This window comes from Rhinatrema bivittatum, chromosome 4, assembly GCF_901001135.1.
Source record: "Rhinatrema bivittatum chromosome 4, aRhiBiv1.1, whole genome shotgun sequence".
Taxonomy (NCBI): domain Eukaryota; kingdom Metazoa; phylum Chordata; class Amphibia; order Gymnophiona; family Rhinatrematidae; genus Rhinatrema; species Rhinatrema bivittatum.
In genome coordinates, this window is record NC_042618.1 from 414,554,366 (window position 1) to 414,574,440 (window position 20,075).

The 20,075-nt window shown below is 46.2% G+C and overlaps 1 protein-coding gene across 1 annotated transcript in view; it reads left to right on the plus strand.

Annotated features, from left to right (window-relative positions):
• Positions 1-20,075, plus strand: part of PRKAR2A (protein kinase cAMP-dependent type II regulatory subunit alpha) — a 394,405-nt gene that overhangs the window by 234,408 nt on the left and 139,922 nt on the right. Inside the window, exons 3-4 of the mRNA XM_029601279.1 lie at positions 1,920-1,972; positions 18,697-18,780. Coding sequence (XP_029457139.1) covers positions 1,920-1,972; positions 18,697-18,780 — 137 coding nt within the window. The remainder of the gene's footprint in view (positions 1-1,919; positions 1,973-18,696; positions 18,781-20,075) is intronic.

The following is a 20,075-nucleotide window of genomic DNA, read 5'->3' on the forward strand; positions in this document are numbered from 1 at the left end:
CCCAACATTGGAAATATAAAACAGAAAAATAAACAGGACAAGGGCCCGGCTAAAGTGTTCAACCTCAATGGATAAGAAAGAAATGCAATAGTAAAGGTTAAGGCACCAAAAGTATGCGTATCCTGGATTTCAAACTTGTGTTCAACAAATGAGGTCTCGGTGCATAAACAGATACTCCCTTGCATTGAATAACAAGAAATATAATTTCTATGTGAGAAGAAAATTCAAGAAAATGCTTTTAACCATCTGGAAATTTGGGCTTTCTTAAAAATAGAGTAGCATCCGCAAATTAGATCAAATTGAGCCTCAGAGCCCAATAGCACATGTATCTGCCCTTTTCAAGTGTTTGAAGCAGGACGCGCTTGCGATTCCAACGCTGCTACAAATTTCCTTGCAGCTGAAGCGAGCCACTTAACCTCCTCCTTATGTATAATCCACAGTTTGGTGGGGTATAGTAAGGCAAAGCGAACTCCTAATTGAAACAATTTAACACAGACAGGAGAAAAATCTCTGTGCTGTGCAGCTAATTTGGGAAAATAGTCTTGGAACACAAGGATTTTTTTCCCTTCATAAGTTAGTTGTTTTCCAGCTCTTATCGCTTGTAAAACCTCCGCCTTGTACATGAAGTTGAGCAGCTGAGCTATCACCACTAGTCTCTCAACATTCTCCCTCTTAGCTCCCAGTCTGTGTGCGCGTTCAATGTTCAGCTCCCCTCGATTACCTGAAAGACTCAGTTCACGGGGTAGTCACGATTCCAAAAAGGATACTAACTCCCGATCTTCTAGAGTTTCTGGAAGCCCAACAAAACGCAAATTGTTGCGGCTGGACCTGTTCTCCAGGTCCTCTAGCCATGTCTCTTTCTTGGCCAGGGCCTTCTGTAGCATGGACACCGCTGACTGCATGGTTTGCAGACCATCCTGAGTGTCGGAAATCCTCTGTTCTGCCTCAATCATCCTCCACTCAAAATTTGACATCATGACGAAACCTCCTCAAGTTTGTCGGCAATTCTTTTCAGTTTGGGTTCTAAGGCTTCTATTATGCCCGACTTAAGTTCCAATACTGCTAGCATTGCCTGAACCTCGCGTGCTCTGTCTGCGCTTCTAGCGGCCATCTTTGGTGATACCAGCTTGCTCTTCTCCTTCTCCATCTCCTTCTCCTTCCTCACTAGGCGTGCTGACATTGCCAATGCAAAAAAAAAAAAAAATGGAGCTGAATGTTGCGACCCACACTTAATCTGCAAAAAGATATGAAAAAGCTGAGATAGGGGTGCCTGTAGGGGCAGGTAGAGGTGAGTCTGCCCAAGAGAGACGCATCTTACATCCTACCCTCTGCACAGCAACATGTGACCTCAATTCTGAAGCTTATTACCTCTTCTCCCTTTTTTTTTTCTCTACACCCCTTCTTGTGCACTCCTATCTATTTCTTTCTCCTCCATTGCCAACTCCACACTTTGCTTTCCACCTTGGTGCTCCATACACCTGGAATAGACTTCCTGAGCCTGTCTCTCTTTATCTTATTCAGATCCAGCCTAAAAACCTACCTTTTTGAAGCTGATTTAAATCTTAACCCCTGGTTTGCCTGATCAGGCCCTTGTTGGTTTTAACCAATTTCCATAATAAATTAAACTCTCTAAGTCTTATTTGTCATGTTTGTCCTGAGTAGATTGCAAGTTCTGTAGAGTAAGGATTGACTTATTTATATGTGTAATCATACAGCACTGCATACATCTAACCGCACTATAGAAATGATTAGTAATAATCTACTGTTTGAGATCTGTCAGGTACTTCCTAGTGATTGGCCACAGTCGGAACATATTGTAAAGTAAACACAAGATTTGAATGAAAGTCAACACAATATTGATATCATTTTTTAGCAGGTTTCAAGTATAATTTTTATTAAATGCTATTTTTCCTTTTTAGTTTGTGCTGAAGCCTTTAATCCAGATGATGAAGAGGAAGATACAGAACCAAAGGTAAGAGAGTGGAACACACTATAAATTAAATTAGTTAATTGAACCAACAAAGCAATGGGTATAGCAGATGCCTCTGTTAGGCTAATGAATGTTTAAAGGTGTAAACCACCTTGAGCTATGAATGTCTTTTCCTCAAGCAATATGCTACAAATAGGGAAAGAAGGAATGGGCTCTGTTTACTAGATAGTAAATGGTTCCATTAAAAAAGAAAAGTTGTTAAAAAAATAAAAAAATAAAAAAATTGACTGGGAGCTAATGCTCACTCCTCCTTTTTCTTTCATTCCTCTTGTACCAACAGTTTTGGAAGTTTTTGAAGTTGTATTTGATAGTCAAGTGCATAACAAGTAAGAGAGAGAATATTGAGAACCTACTAATTATTCTCTTGACTTTCAATTAATTAAAATGTAACCATATATATTTTTTTTAAATAAGATTGATTTTGAAATTAATAGGCCTGGCAGTTTTACCTCCTAATGTAAAAAAGCTGATTGTTCTATCCATAGCAAATTTTCATTTTGTCTTGAGTAGCAGGTGCTTCAGCTTCTATTTTTCAATGTATAACGATAACTATGTGAGCCAAATAAGTTCTTTTTTTCATTGAACAGAGCTGGTCAAGAGGTAAATCGGAGTTCATATGTAAACCCACTGTGTGGAATTAGTCATTGAACTGGTGCTGCTCAAGATTAACAATTAACCATTTTGCTGTCTAATGGATATTAACTGGAGTCTGGCATACCAGTATTTAGCAGGTGTTTTTGCATACATTTAAATGCAGTAGCTAATATAGAATTAAGGCCACCACATACATAAAATGAAAGTATGTTAAGACATTGAAAAATCTATACATACTGTCAAAATGCAGCTACGTTCAAAATACATAGAAATAGAATTCCAATCCTTTTAAATAAATCATTGAAAGCTGAAGAGACTTATCTTTCTGTGTTACTTGGTGAGCATTTCAAGTTTCCATGAAAATGAATAATACATTCACTATTTAAAAATAGAAACTTTTACCTTTCAGCCATTATTATGGAAATTATTTTATGTAGTACTCCTTGTAGGTTGTATCTGACAAGAATCAAGTAAATTTTATTGTGAGTTAACTTGTATTGCATACTGAATATTTCAAAGTTCAGGAGAAAGGAAAAGGAAAGTTGATAATGTAAGATTTTGCCGTAGTAAGTGAATAATTGTTTTTTGGACATATTGCAGTAATGCTGCTGACAGCAAGTTCAACAGGTATACCTTGTGGAGATCCCATAAGCATGACACTATGTATGAATTTAATTTATTTTCCTGCTTCCAGCAGAATAAAGTCTTCAACATTAAGATAGTGTAAAAACCAATGATTACTGTGTGTCATGGTCTTTTTCCAAGGACAAGCAGGATGGTACAGTAGTCCTCATACATGGGTGACATCAGATGGGGCCCCGATGCGGAAAACTTATGTCAGAGTTTCTAGAACTTTGACTGGGCACACTGAGCATGCCTAGCATGCACTATACCACACGTGGGGTCCCTCTTCAGTCTCTTCTTTTCCGTGGAGCTATAAGCCTCGCAGCCTGATTGAGCTCACTTTGGCTGTTTCTGGCCTAGTGGAAAACGTCTTTTTTCATGGCATTTTTTTGCGGTTTTCAGTATCATTCCATTGCTGGGTCCCTCTTGGTGCCTCTCCTTAGTATCCTAGTCAGGGTTTTCGGCATTTCTGGTAAGTTGTCTTTCATGGTTGATTCCCCCATGGAAGTGATGCTGCTGGTTATCAATGGCCACCACCTTCGTTTAATTTCTGTGGCCCCTTTTTTCTTCTGTTTTGTCATAGCCACGTTGGGTTTTTGTCAATGCCCCCGGTGCCCAAGGACCATGTCCATTACGGATCCTCACAAAATATATGTCCTCTGCCTGGGGGCAGAGCATAACCTCTGGGGTTGTCGCTTGTGCGCCCAAATGACCCCAAAGGGACGTCGCCTTTGACTCGACAAGATGGATTTAACTCTTTGGGTTGAGGAAGTCTGAGCCATCGGCATTGATGGACCTTGGAGCCGCACCGATGAACACTATGCCATTGACATCAGCGGAGCACTCAGGTCTGTCAGTGCCGTCGGCGGATAGGGACGTCAGAGACCGACCGTTGTCGATCTCCTCCAGGCCGAGGACACCAGGTTCATCGTCTTCGGCCTTGGCACTAGGGAAAGACCAGGCTGAGCATGAAGGGAAGCCTAAGAAGCATCAGTACTGGGCACGGTGATGCAGTGGCTTTTGCAACGATGCCCCAGAAGTGACTCTGTAGTGATGAGGACTCGTCCTCTATCAATACCAGGGTTCCACGATGGTCTTCACTGGTCCTGGTGCCAGTCGCTGATCCACCTTGTGTATCTGAAGAAGATCTGGCCACCCCTCCTCCCTCCCAGTCGGTGTTAACATCGGCAACGTTTGAGGAGGAGCTGGAGCATCGAGTCCAGCTATTGGTGGATCGGGCACTGCAGGGCATTGGGCCTATGGCACCAAAGGCATCGGAGCCGGTGCTGCCAGTCATCCTACTGCTACTGGAGAAGCTCAATATGCTTATCGGTGCGTTACCGACACAGCTGGTGCCAATTCCCAGGGCGGCACCAGTGCACAGTGCGGCACAGATGCCTCCCATTACTGATTTTTATTTTAAAGTATTTATATCCCGTCCCTCCCAAGTTCAGGGTGTGTTACAATGTAACATACATAGTATCATTTAAAATACACACAAGTAAAATAAGACACAAAACATCTTAAATGAAATAAAATGCAGGCATAGCTTGGTAGTTGTTGCCAATTCCTCTGAGAAGGAAGCTCTAGCAAAGCCAGCAGAGACACCCCAAGGCCTATAGTCCCCTGTCCAGTTCTACTGGTGCCTGCACCTCTGGACGAAGGCTGATTACCTAGGGCCCCATCCCCTGTGGCATACAGTGAGGATATGTGTCCCTATAACCCCTGGGGGAATGATCCGATTGAGTTCTTCAAGGGTCTGATGGTCTCCCGTCAAACCCTTCTCCAGGTGAGTGGAGGAAGTCCTCGCCTGAGGACTTAACCTTCACAGGGTTTGTGAGGATGATGGCGGAGGCCATCCCATTTCAACTTTTAACAGAAGAGGATAACAGGCACAAAATACTTGAGATCTTCCAGGTTGTGGAGCCTCCTAAGGAGATTGTGGTGGTCCCAGTATACAAGATCCTTAAGGAGTTGCTGCTGAGGGTATGGGAACACCCTCGCAGTGCTTCCCGTTAACAAGAAGTCGGACGGGGTCTACCTCGTCCAGAAGGCTGCCAGATTCGATAAACTTCAGCTGCCTCACCAGTCATTCGAATCTGCCATCAGGAGGGCCAAGTGCTTTCGAACCCATTTCTCGGCACCCCCAGGAAAGATCCACAGAGCAATGGATGCTCTTGGGGGGAAGGTGTTACAAGGCACTATGCTTATTGCCCGCATTGCTGTCTACCAGCTCTGCATGAGCCAGTACTCGCGGGACATCTGGAAGCAGGTGCAGGAGGTGGCTGAGCAATTGCCTCAACATTAGCAAGCCACCCTCATGTCACTGGTGCAAAAGGGTCTGGAGTGCAGAAAACATGAGGTCCGTTCAACCTACGAATTTCTCGAAACGGCTTTGGGAATCAGTGCCTGCAGAATGGTATGGCTGTGGTCCTCTGATCTCCAACCAGAGGTACAGGAATACTCGCTGACGTGCCATGTACTGGAAAGAATCTCTTCAGAGATAGGGTGAGGGATGCTGTGGCCCAACTTCGGGACCACCATGAGACCCTCCAGCTCTCTGCCAGTATGCCAGACCCATCCTCCTCATCGAGGAGACTGCCGGGGCCAAGGATGTCTTTCTTTCACCAGAGGAAGTACTATCTTCTGCCTCCTTGCTCCCGTCAACACCATCAGAGCTCCCCCAGCCAGCTCCTCAGTCAACTCTGGGGGCATCGTTTTGACTGGACCATAGGGGAGCATAAGCCAGTTGCCTGTACCCGGGACAATGCACCCTCCAGTCGAGGGCAGGCTGCAGTTCTTTGTGAACCAGTGGTCCAGTGTAAGCTTGGACCAGTGGGCTTTATCCATCATCTGCCAAGGGTACCAATTAAATCTATTGGGTGTCCTGCCAAATTGCCCTCCATGCTTATATTGGGGGCCAGTAGCACATCAGGAGGTACTACAAGTGGCGCTCAACTCCCTCTTATCGGCCAGAGTGGTCGAGCCCATATCACCAGGGCAAAGAGGATGGGGATTCTACTCCAGGTACTTCCTGATTCCAAAGAGAACAGGAGGACTCCATCCCATCCTAGACCTCTAAAGGCTTTGAGCAAGTTTCTAAAAAGAGAAAAGTTCAAGATGTTTTCCCTGGGCACCTTGACCCCCTTTTGCAAAAAGGGGACTGACTGCGCTCCCTCAACCTAAAGGACTCATACACTCATATTGAGATCTTCCCCAGTCACATGAAGTATCTTTGATTTGTTGTGGGAACACAGCACTTCCAGTACCGGGTGTTGTCATTCAAACTCACGTCCGACCCACAAATCTTCACAAAATGTCTGGCCATGGTGGTGGTGCACTTCCACAGACTGGGAGTGCATGTCTTCTCATATCTGGATGATTGACTGGTCAAGAGCATGTCTTAGACAAATGATGTCAGGTCCATGTGCTTGATCATTCGGGTGTTAGAGTTGCTAGGGTTTGTTCTCAACTACCCAAAGTCCCATCTGTCTGTCACCTCAATTGGACTTCATAGGAGCCCTGTTAGACATGGCATAGACCAGTGGTTCTCAACCTTTTTTCTGTCGGGACACACCTGACAGATGGTTCTCACATGCGTGACACACTGAACCATGATCGTCTCGGGGCTAGATGTAAAAGTATAGTTTGCATCCACGGGAACCCCCCTGACCCACAATAATGGATGTAAAGCAGAATTATGACATTCCTCATACAACTCACCCTACAAAAAAGATATTCTGGTTCTGGTGTCATCTCAGTAACAGCAACTCAAACTCCTTCTACTTCCAGGCTCAATAGCCCTACTTATGAAAAGACAGCAGTTTACCACCAATGCATGTCCTCTTGAGAAAACACAACAAATAAGACTGATACAAACGCTTACATGCTAGTAAAATATCTCATCTTGGTAACAGACACAGAACCGACCTAACATACTCCCAGGATCTGTAGTAATGCACATAAACTAATCCACACACAGTTACATCTGTATTATGGAATACACTCAAAACAGGAGCAACCCTATCTATGAAAAGGCAACACTACAAATATTAAATCAGGCCCTAAAAACCATTACACCTCTTATTAGGAAAACAGAACTAGCAAGTAGCTATAAAAAAAAGCAGACACATCACATAATATTAAATAATTAAAATGGCAGTCAATCAAGAAAAATAAACTTAAAAAGCCACCTTTACTTACCCCCTCCAGCAGCTCTCCAACTCCTCTTCCATGCAGGCAGTAGCACACAGCAGAAGCAGCAGTAGAGGCTAAGCTCGACACTCATGGTCCTCTTCCTCAGTGCCCATGTCTCTCACACACACATACACCATACCAGTCATGCCCCAATGACCAGTTTCTGTCTCTCACACACCAATTATCTCCCAAACAGTCTTTGACACACACACCATTCACCTTCCTGAACAGTTTCTCTCATGCCATACACACACACAGGCTTCCCACTCCCGTGTTCTACTTACATATACGGGCTTCTCACTCTCATAATCACTTTCTCTGTCTCACACACACTCACCAGTCTCTCACTCCCATGCTTGTTCTCGCCACATGCACAGGCTTCTCATTCCCATAATCACTTTCTCTGTTACACACACATACACACACACACACCAGTCTCTCTCTCATTTCCATGCTCGCTCTCCACTGCACAGGCTTCTCATTCCTGAATCACATTTTTTCTCTCACATTCACACACACCAGTCTCTTTCTCTCACACACACCGTCACCTTACCAACCAGTCTCTCTCTCATGCATGCACACACATACACACAGGCTTCCCACTCCCATGCTGTCTCTTACATAATCAGGCTTCTCACTCCCATGCTTTCTTTCACACACACCGCGGGAAGAAGAAAAGGCCAGCCAAGGGTGCCACACCTTCTTTTAGCACTGCTGCCGTTCCCACTGGGCTTGAACGTGTTGATAGCCCGGCAGCAGGGAAGAAAGAGCAGCGGGAGAGACCGGGAGCATGCGACACACCAGCCGGTGCTTGGCGACACACTGGTGTGTCGCGACACACCGGTTGAGAAGCGCTGGCTTAGACTAAGGCCTTTCTGCATCACCAGAGGGCTGTTGCCATGGCGTCATTGCGGCAGAGATTCAACAGAGCCAGCAGGTGTCAGCCTGGCACACCCAATCATCCATGTTGCTCCCTTGGCATGTTTACACATGTGTAGAGTCCAATGGACCCTAAGGTCACAGTGGTGCCAGGCCACTCAGAACCTTTACCATTGCATCCGAGTCACCCCAATTCTCAGGGACTCATTGTCCTGGTGCTGGGCACTTTCCAGTCTGGGCCAGGGGATCTCGTTTCAGAGTATCCCCACTCAAATTGCCCTAACCACGGATGCATCTACTCTGGGGTGGGGAGTTAATGTAGATAGGCTTGGTACCCAGGATCTTTGGTCCACTCAGGAACGGTCTTGTCAAATCAACTTCCTAGAGCTTTGGGCGATCAGGTATGCGCTATGGGCTGTCAGAGATTATCTGTCCACAAGTTGATCTGATCCAGACAGGCAACCAGGTTGCCATGTGGTATGTTTTCAAGCAGGGAGGCACAGGATTGTACCTCCTGTGTCAGGTAGCAGTTCAGGTATGGTCGTGGACCCTGTCCCACATGATGGTGATTAGGGCCATGTACCTGGCCGGTCTGAGATTGTGGTAGCAGACAAGCTGAGACAAGCCTTTAAACCCCATGAGTAGTCCCTGGTCCGGGGGTAGTGAATCGGATATTCTGCCTCTGGGGGTAGCTGGACGAAGATCAGTTTGTGTCCCCATGCAACAGGAAGCTGCCTTGGTTCTGTTCCCTGCACAGGACAGACAACAAATCAGCCTCCAATGCCCTTGCCCGTCATTGGAGCAAGAGTCTTCTCTATGTTTCTCACAGGACAAGCAGGATGGTTGTCCTCACAAATGGGTGACATCGAGGATGGAGCCCACCACGGAAAACTTCTGTCAAAGTTTAACAGAACTTTGACTGGCCCCTACTGGGCATGCCCAGCACGGCACTGACCCTGCAGCAAGCAGGGGTCTCCCTTCAGTCTTCTTTTTTCTGCGCAGCAATTGCCACGCGGCGAAAGGAGCTCTTAACCACGTTCCTGACAGGAAATCGGAATTTTATATTCTGAAGAAAATTTGCCCCTTAGGGGTCTCCCTTTGACAAATTTTACATCTCGCGGAACTCCGGTAAGTTTTTTGCCGTTTTTGGTCGACTTACTTCGAGTTTGGCCCTTGAGGCCTGTCGACAGTCACCAATCCCGCGACTAAATTTTTGGGCCAGGGTCATGGCGTCGGGGTTTCGTCGATGTCCTGATTGTACCCGGACTATGTCAGTCACAGACCCCCATAGGGTCTGTGTTTTGTGTTTAGGCAGCGAGCATGATGTCCTGACTTGCACCAAATGTGCCTTAATGACACCCAAAGGTCGCAAAGCCAGGATGGAGAAGATGGGGCTCCTCTTCCATGCTCGCACCCCAACGCCATCGATAGCATCGACGTCATCGGAACCGGCACCGTCGAAGTTGCATCATCATCGTCAACCCTCCGGTGACCGTCCACCATCGATGACTTCCCGGCCGTCGACTCCCGTCCCTTCCCCGGATGGGCGAGGGGATCGGAAGGAAAAGCATCGCCATCGACGGCACAAGTCTCGGCCCGTCGAGGATCCAGAACCATCGACCTCCGTACAGACCGAGCCACCGACCAAAAAGCCTCGATCAGACCTGGCACCGTCCACGTCTCTTTCGCAGGCACCGAGGAAACCCTCACCCCCTCGGGGTGTGGGAGCCGTGATCCCACCGGTTATGGTGGTCCCTCCGGCTCAGCCTCAGCCTCCCTCTCCCGTCGAGCCGGGTCTCGTTACCCCTGGTCTCCGGGCAGAACTGGACCGGCTGGTCCAGGAGGCCATCGAAAAGGCGATGCAGAAATTCCAACCTCCACCGGCACCGACTCCGGAACCGAGGAAGGAACCGACCACCGAGCCACTGGTGGAAGCTCTAGCACCGCTACTGCACCGCATGGAAGCGCTTATAACAGCCCTTCCATCGGCGATTTCAGTAGCACCGACAACACCGCCGTCTCCGACAGGATTATCATTGGGGGGAGAAACATCGTTCGTAATTCCCCCTTCAGGGGTGGTCCCATCGGTGCCTTCTCATCCCTCGCCACCGATATATCCTTTGGCTCCACCGATTCCAAGGCTCCACCGATTCCATCGACAGCACCGAAGCCCTCGATGCCATTTCCAGCTCCGCCTGCAGCACCGATGCCATCGAGATTATACTCGATACCCTCGGTGGTTCCTCTTAATGTCTCGGACCCTCAACCAGGAGCTTCAGGGATTCAAGCCCCGCATGATCCCTATGATACCTGGGGTGATGATACCTCTTCTGACACGGATTTACCTTCACCACCGTCTCCTACAGAGAGTAGAAAGCGTTCTCCTCCTGAGGATCTCTCTTTCATTAATTTTGTGAAGGAGATGTCAGTGTTAGTCCCTTTTCAGCTACAATCTGAAAAAGATGACAGGCACTAGATGATGGAACTACTCCAATTTCTGGATGCTCCCAAAATCATCGCTTCCATCCCTATTCACCAGGTGTTTCTTGATCTTCTAAAGAAAAACTGGGAATCTCCTTCATCTGTCTCCCCAGTCAATAAAAAAGCTGACTCCACATATCTTGTCCAGTCAGCACCGGGGTTTCAAAAGCCTCAACTGGATCATCGCTCTGTCGTCGTTGAGTCAGCTCAAAAGAAAGCTAAGCGTCTAAAGCCACACTCTTCAACTCCACCTACCAAGGACAACAAATTCCTAGATAATGTAGGAAGGAAGGTGTATCACGGAGCTATGTTAATTTCATGCATAGCTTCGTATCAGCTTTATATGACTCAATATAACAGAGCCATCCTAAAACAGATGCAAGAATATGCGGACACCTTGCCTGAGCAATATCAACCACAGCTTCAAGCCCTCCTTAACAAAGGGTTTGAGGCCGGGAAGCATGAAATTAGATCTGCATATGACATCTTCGATGCTTCCACAAAAGTTTCAGCCACAGCCATCTCAGCCAGACGTTGGGCTTGGCTAAAATCATCAGACCTTCGCCCAGAGGTCCAGGACCGGCTATCTGATTTACCCTGCCTAGGTGACAACTTGTTTGGGGAACAAATTCAGCAAATAGTAGCCAAATTAAAAGATCACCATGAGACGTTAAAACAACTCTCATCCACTCCTTCTGATGTGACCTCCAAACAACCATCTAAGAAAGACTCTAAAAAGTCGTTCTTTAGGCCACGTCGGTATTACCCTCCATCGGCTAAGCCTCGACCTGCATGGTCTTCCAACAGAGCTCAGCCACGCCAGCCTCGAAAGCAAAGGCCTACAGTAGCCCCACCCCCTGGGCCTGCGGCGGGCCTTTGACTTCCCTGTAGAGAGCACTTGCCAAACCCCTCTTCCAGCCATCCCTGTGGGAGGTCGACTGTGCACCTTTCTAGACCGCTGGCTACAGATCACCTCAGATCAGTGGGTACTAGCAATCATAGCACAGGGTTACCACCTCAACTTTACTACTCTTCCTGCAGACTCCCCGCCTCTACAAGCATGGAGTCTGACCAGCCACTTGGCTCAGTTACAACAAGAAATAATCCTTCTTCTGCAATCAAACGCTATAGAACCCGTCCCTCCCTCTCAGCAAGGAAAAGGATTCTACTCCAGGTACTTCCTGATACCAAAGAAATCAGGGGGGCTTCGTCCCATCTTAGACCTTCGAGCCCTCAACAAGTACCTTCAAAAAGAAAAGTTCAAGATGGTAACCCTGGGCTCGCTTCTCCCTCTGCTGCAAAGAGGGGATTGGCTATGCTCTCTCAACCTCAAAGACGCTTATACCCACATTGCGATAACACAATCCCATCGCAAGTACCTGCGTTTTCTGGTGGGCCGAAACCATTACCAATATCGAGTACTACCTTTCGGCCTGGCTTCTGCACCACGGGTCTTTACCAAATGCCTCGTCATGGTAGCAGCATTCCTCAGGAAGGAAGGTGTCCACGTCTACCCCTACCTGGACGATTGGCTAATCAGGGCCTCCACCCAACAGATTGCCCAATCCTCCCTAAAATTGACAATTCAAACACTCCTTTCCTTAGGGTTTCTTGTCAATTACGAGAAATCTTGCTTAGTCCCATCGCAAACCTTATCCTTCATTGGGGCAGACTTGGACACCTTACAGGCAAAGGCTTACCTTCCTCATCAAAGGGTCCAGACTCTGATATCCCTAGCTCGCCAGCTACAGTCTCAAAACACTGCCACGGCTTGCCAATTCCTCGTTCTCCTAGGACACATGGCATCCTCGGTTCAAGTCACTCCCATGACCCGACTAGCCATGAGAATTACCCAATGGACTCTGCGACACCAATGGATTCAAGCTCTTCAGCCTCTGTCCTCCATTGTCACAATTACACAAGTGCTACGCCTGTCTTTAACCTGGTGGACAACTCAAGTCAACCTTCTTCAGGGCTTGCCTTTTCTCCTACCAGATCCCCAAGTAATCCTAACCACCGATGCTTCCCACATCGGTTGGGGGGCCCATGTGGACGATTTCCAAACTCAAGGACTCTGGTCTCGAGAGGAAGCCGAACACCAGATAAATTTCTTGGAACTGCGAGCAATCCGATACGCGCTCAGAACTTTCCAAGCTCACCTATCGAATCAGATAATCTTGATCCAGACAGACAACCAGGTGGCCATGTGGTACATAAACAAGCAGGGAGGCACAGGCTCCTTTCTTCTGTGTCAGGAAGCTGCGCAGATTTGGGCAGAAGCCCTCTCCCACTCCATGTACCTCAGGGCCACCTACCTCCCGGGAGTAGACAATGTATTGGCAGACCAGCTGAGCCGTGTCTTCCAACCACACGAGTGGTCACTCAATCCTCTGGTAGCGACCTCTCTGTTTCACAAGTGGGGTTATCCCCACATAGACCTCTTTGCGTCTCCTCAGAACCACAAAGTGGACAATTACTGCTCTCTCATTCGGAGCCAGCACTCTCGGCCGAGGGATGCCTTCTCCCTCAAGTGGGCAACCGGTCTGCTCTATGCATTCCCTCCACTTCCTCTTCTGTCGAGGACTCTCGTGAAGCTACGCCAGGACAGAGGAACCATGATCCTGATAGCACCGCACTGGCCACGCCAAGTGTGGTTTCCCATACTCCAGGATCTCTCCATCTGCAGGCACATTCCCTTGGGAAAGGACCCGCATCTACTCACTCAAAACGACGGATGCCTCCTCCATCCCAACCTCCAGGCCTTGTCCCTGACGGCATGGATGTTGAAAGGTTAGTCCTTCAGCCTTTTAACCTTTCGGATTCAGTTTCTCGTGTCCTGATTGCTTCGCGAAAGCCCTCCACCAGAAGATCCTATTCATATAAATGGAAAAGGTACACATCATGGTGCACTTATTTATTTATTTATTTATTTATTTTATTTATTTAAAGTTTCTTTTATACCGATGACCGTTTACACATCGCATCGGTTTACAGTTAAAAAGGAACAAATGGGCAGAACCCCTACATATAACATTGAAAAAACAGGTTAACTTTTGGGCAGGGCCCTTACATGTAACTGAGAACAAGGTGGTTAAAAGTGGGATAGGGTATAGAGCTGACTATGCCGCGAGCGTCCGTGATATCAATAAAAAGATACAGCAAAATCAGTAAAATCACTCACTTCTCAGTCCCTTGATCCCCTTTCCTGTCCAATCTCTAAATTCTTGGACTATTTATGGCATCTATCAGAATCAGGTCTTAAAACCTCTTCCATAAGGATGCATGTCAGTGCGGTAGCCGCCTTCCACAAGGGTATCGGGGGTGTCCCTATCTCAGTACAACCCCTGGTAACGCGCTTTCTTAAAGGCTTGCTCCATCTGAAGCCACCCTTACGTCCTCCGGCCCCATCTTGGGACCTTAATCTGGTTCTTGGTCGTCTAATGAAACCACCTTTCGAACCTCTGCACTCCTGTGACTTGAAATATCTCACTTGGAAAGTGTTATTCCTTTTGGCTATCACTTCAGCTCGCAGGGTTAGTGAATTGCAGGCCCTAGTTACCTATCCGCCTTACACTAAGCTCCTGCAGGACCGGGCGGTACTCCGCACTCACCCTAAATTTTTACCTAAGGTAGTTTCGGAGTTTCATATCAATCAATCCATCATACTACCTATCTTTTTTCCTAGGCCCCACTCCAACTCCAGGGAACAGACTCTGCATACCTTAGACTGTAAACGAGCTCTAGCTTTTTATCTAGACCGTACAGTTTCTCACAGAAAGAGCACTCAATTATTCGTCTCTTTCCACCCTAACAAGTTAGGACAACCTGTGGGTAAGCAGGCTCTCTCCTCCTGGTTGGCGGACTGCATTTTTTTTTGCTATCAGCAAGCTGGCATTCCTTTCCAAGACCGTGTTAAAGCACACTCTGTGAGGGCCATGGCAACTTCAGTAGCACACCTTCGATCGGTGCCGCTTCCTGACATCTGTAAGGCTGCAACCTGGAGTTCTCTCCATACCTTTGCAGCCCACTATTGCTTGGACAAAGCTGGAAGACAAGACTCCATCTTCGGCCAATCTGTCTTGCGTAACCTTTTTCCAACATGATGTACCAACACCCTTCCGCCTCCCGGTAGGGTGTGGATGCCCGTTCCCAAATTACACCCCAGTTGTTGTGCCTGTTGCACGCCGTTGGGTGCCTTTGGTGCAAGTCAGGACATCCTCAGCTCGGTACTCACCCATTTGTGAGGACAACCATCCTGCTTGTCCTGTGAGAAAGCAAATGTTGCTTACCTGATGTAACAGGTGTTCTCACAGGACAGCAGGATGTTAGTCCTCACGAAACCCGCCCGCCACCCCGCGGTGTTGGGTTCGTTTTATTTTTACTTTTTCGCCACTGCCTGTAGCTTTGAAAATCAGACTGAAGGGAGACCCCTGCTGGCTGCAGGGTCAGTGCCGTGCTGGGCATGCCCAGTAGGGGCCAGTCAAAGTTCTGTTAAACTTTGACAGAAGTTTTCCGTGGTGGGCTCCATCCTCGATGTCACCCATTTGTGAGGACTAACATCCTGCTGTCCTGTGAGAACACCTGTTACATCAGGTAAGCAACATTTGCTATATCCTCTGATTCCCTTAGTGGCGAAGACTCTCTTGAACCTTCATGAGGACAAAGGGACTATGGTTGTCATACTCCCTCACTGACCGAGACAGGCCTGGTTTCCGTCCCTTCGGGAGTTGTCCATCCAGAGACCGATCAGTCTGGGGACTTCCCCAGATCTCATCACTCAAGATCGAGGCAGGCTGCAGCATCCCAGTTTCCAGGCCCCTGTCACTTACAACCTGGATGTTGAGAGGTTAATCCTGCAGCCGCTTGATCTTTCAGAGGATGTCTCTGGTCCTGGTGGCTTCTAGAAAGCCTTCCACTTTTTATTTATTTATTTATTTATTTATTTATTTATTTATTTATTAGATTTTATAGACGTCACTAAAACAAGCTATTGTAACGATTCACAACATAGTAAAAAAATAAGAACAATCAATAATATAAAAACAAATACGGTCATAACATTCTTGTACATAAAATAAGAACTATTAAAAATTATAACTAAAAGGTAAATATGATCAGTGAGGCCTAAAAATTCTTAAAATAAACACCTTAATCATAAAATAAGAAAGTTCATAGAATAATAGTAATAAAAATAACTACAGTAAAACATAAAATTCAGGCCTAACAGTATACTAATAAAACAGAGATTAAAAGGTAAATAAAATTATTAGAAGCAAACAGAAACTGGCTAAAACAGTAAAAGGCATAAAATAGAAGCATAAAAACACACTGAGCTCAAACTGTATATGCCTCGCTAAAAAGCCAAGTTTTTAAATCACGCTTAAACTTTCTAAAGTTGGTCTCAAGTCGCAGAATAGTTGGTAGCGTGTTGAAGATTTTGGGTCCTGCCAATGATAATGCTCTCTCCCTAACTTGGTTCAGATGCGCTGAGTGTACAGAGGGTAAGGATAGTAAGCCCTTATTTGCAGAGCGTAAATTTCTTTGTGGAACATGCAATGTAATAGCTTTATTTAACCAATCTATACCTGTTCACCATAAATAAGTCTATGCAGAATGCAGAGTGTTTTAAATTTCACCTGTGATTCAATAGGTAACCAATGCAGGTCAATTAAAATAGGAGTAATGTGGTCAGTTCTCTTTTTGCCAGTTAAAATCCTTGCTGCAGCATTTTGGAGGACTTGAAGAGGACGAATGGAGGAGGCAAGGAGACCTAAAAATAGAGAATTGTAATAGTCTGTGCTTGCAAATATTAAGGCCTGTGGGACTGTATGGAAATCATTTTGCGAGAGGAGGGGTTTCAGGCGCTTCAATGTCATTAGTTTGAAATAGCCCTCTCTTACTTTCATCGAGATATGTTTAGTAAGAGATAATTCTGGATCGATAATAACTCCTAAATCCTTGATGTATTCTGCCAGCGTGAAATTAGTATTGTCTTTTAGAGAAATCAACCTAGAGCATCTGGGGGAAGTCTTCCTTTCTAATAGAATGACCTCAGTTTTTTCAATATTTAAAACCAGCCTCATTTGTGTGAGTAACTGTTTAATTACTTTCAAGTACAGTGCCATTGTTTCGTAGGCTTTTTCTATGGAATCGTGAATTGGTAGTAAAATCTGGATGTCATCTGTGTAACGATAGGTTAGTCCGAGGCTGGAAAGTAAGTGACATAAGGATAACATGTATATGTTGAATAAAGATGCAGATAGTGTAGAGCCTTGGGGAACTCAGTGTTTAATTCAGTTTTATCGGAGATGGTGTTACGGAGTTGAACTTGAAAGAACCGATTGGTCAAGTAAGAAGCGAACCAGTTTAGTGAAGTCTCTGTTAATCCTATTTCAGCTAATCTATGAAGTAAAATCTGATGGTTTACAGTATCAAATGCTGCAGACAGGTCCTTTGGCCTGAAGTGGAGGAGGTTTTCTGTATGGTGTGAGCAGAAGGCCCTAGATCCATTCACTTGCCCCACACAAAAATGCTTGACTACCTTCTACACCTATCGGAGGCTAGCTTAAAAACCAACTCCATTAGAGTTCATCTTAGTGCAGTTGGCGCTTACCATCACAGTGTAGATGGTACGCCAATCTCTGTACAACCTATAGTTGTACATTTCATGTGGGGCCTGTTTCAATTGAAACCTCCCTTAAGGCCTCCTGCTGTGTCTTGGGAACTCAATGTCATGTTAGCTCAGTTGATGAAAGCTCCTTTTGAGATGCTGTGCACCTGTGACCTGAAGTACCTGACATGGAAAGTCATATTTTTGGTGGTGGTCACTTCAGTATGCAGGGTCAGTGAGCTCCAGGCCTTAAACTTGGTATAAGGTAGATAAGTCACTATCATGAAAGAGTGGTCTTGCGTTTCACACCCTAAGTTCCTGCCTAAGGTGGTGATGGATTTCCATCTTAACCAGTCGATCGTACTGCCAATATTCTTCCCCAGGCCCCATTCGCACCAAGGCGAATGAGCACTGCACAGTTTGGACTGCAAGCAAGGCTTAGCTTTCCATCTGGAGCGGACAGAAGCCCATAGACAGTCCAGCCAACTTTATTTTTGATAAGAATAGGTTGGGCATTGCCATTGGCTAGCAGATTGCATCTCCTTCTGTTATGCCCAGGTGGGACTGCATATTAGGGGTCATGTCAAGGCTCATTCTGTCAGAGCCATGGCAGTGTCAGTGGCCCACTTGCGAGCAGTTCCCGTGGAGGAAATCTGCAAGGCTGTGACATAGAGTTCTCGCCACACATTCGCATCTCACTATTGTCTGGATAGGGATGGCCAACCTGACAGTAGATTCGGCCAGTCTGTCCTTCTGAACCTGTTTGAGGTGTAGAACCCAATTCTCCCCCTCTGTTACCAACAGCACCATTTTGTTGTGCCCGTTGGCACCTGGTTAGGAGTCCATTGGTCCCCCTTTTTGTGTTGGGGAGCAGCCTGTAACTAGGGATTCACCCAATTGTGAGGACTACCATCCTGCTTGTCCTCTGGGAAAGCAGAGTTACCTGTAACAGGTGTTAAGGACAGCAGGATGTTAGTCCTCACGACACCCACCCAATATCCCCTGGAGTTGGGTTTCTCCTATGTTATGAGACTGAAAAGGGACCCGCGTGGACACGTGGTATAGGGCATGCTGGGCATGCTCAGTGTGCCTAGTCAAAGATCTAGAAACATTGACATAAGTTTTCTGCATCTGGGCTCCATCTGATGATGTCACCCATGTTTGTGGACTAACATCCTGCAGTTCTCGGAGAACACCTGTTAGAGGTAAGCAACTCTGCTTTATTTGGTTTCCTTATGTTTCATGATTCAGTGCCATAGATTGAAATATACAACAACTTAGTGTTGAGGTCCTGATCCTATTTTAATGTCTTACTATCCAGGTGGTTCATCCAAAAACAGATGAGCAACGATGCAGACTTCAGGATGCCTGCAAAGATATTCTTCTTTTCAAAAACCTAGATCAGGTAATTGACCTATACAATAATGTTGGTTGTTGAAACGGTTTTTGTAGAAATGATATACAAAACAAAAGATATTTACAAATTGCACTGAGTGATAACAGAATATGTACCTGCGTTTGATGAAAGGTTAGCCAGCCAGAAGATAGCACAGGCTATACTTTTGAAAATGGTGGCTTGCTGGAGGATAGTGCAAGATAAGACTGTTTTTATAAATATCTATGCCGCATTATCTGAAGTCCTAAAAGGCTTACATAATTAAATGATAAGACATATTTACAAAATAACCTAAACTAAAACTAGTACTCTGTTCAATACAGCATCAAAACTGTGATCAGGCCATTTGTACTTCTGAGAATTTTTGATGCAATTTTAATTGCAATTCAAATTGAACATTTCTCTAAATAAGAGATTTTAAATGCTTTTTAAATGTTTTGAAGCATACCCACATCCAGAGAATATCAGGGAGCTGATTCCATAATATTGGGCCCGTTAACACAAACAGCCTCTATTGTGATGCACCAGAGAGAAGGCACATTCAGCAGATACCTCGTGGATTGAAGACATCTTGCTGGCTGATGACATTTTAGTAATGAGTTAATACATTGCAAGGCCTCATTGTTCAGTGCCTTATGGTTCATTGATAATATCTTATATTGTATCCTCCATTCCACTGGCAACCAATGCAATGCATACAAAATTGGCAAGATATGTTCAAAATGAGTGGACCTAGTAGTTAGAGCAGTGGACTGTGAACTAAGGATATGGATCAAATCCACTATCGCTCCTTGTGACCTTGGACAAGTTACTTTACCCTCGTTGTCTCAGCTACAAACTTAGGCCTAAATTCATCAAAATGTGATGTGTTCTCACAGCAGGGGTCCTATTATCTCAGAGGAATGTTGCTGCGATAGGTCCCGGAATCATCTGCAGGTCCTGCTGAGCGCCAGCCGGCCCACAGCTCGGGATTACCTACAAGTCCTCGGCCTCATGGCATCCACTCTGGAGGTGGTGCCATGGGCGTGGGCTCATATGAGACCATTGCAACGCGCCCTTCTATCTCGATGGAGCCCACGATCACAGAACTACACCATACACCTACCTCTGCCGACCAGAGTGTGGAATCAGCTACGGTGGTGGTTACAGCCCGGCCACATGAGCTGGGGGTCAAGAATGTCCTCCCCAACCTGGATTCTGCTCACCACAGATGCCAGCCTGAACGGATGGGGAGCACACTGCGAAGAACTCACCGCCCAAGGGCGGTGGACCAGAGAAGAGTCAAGGTGGAACATCAGCCGACT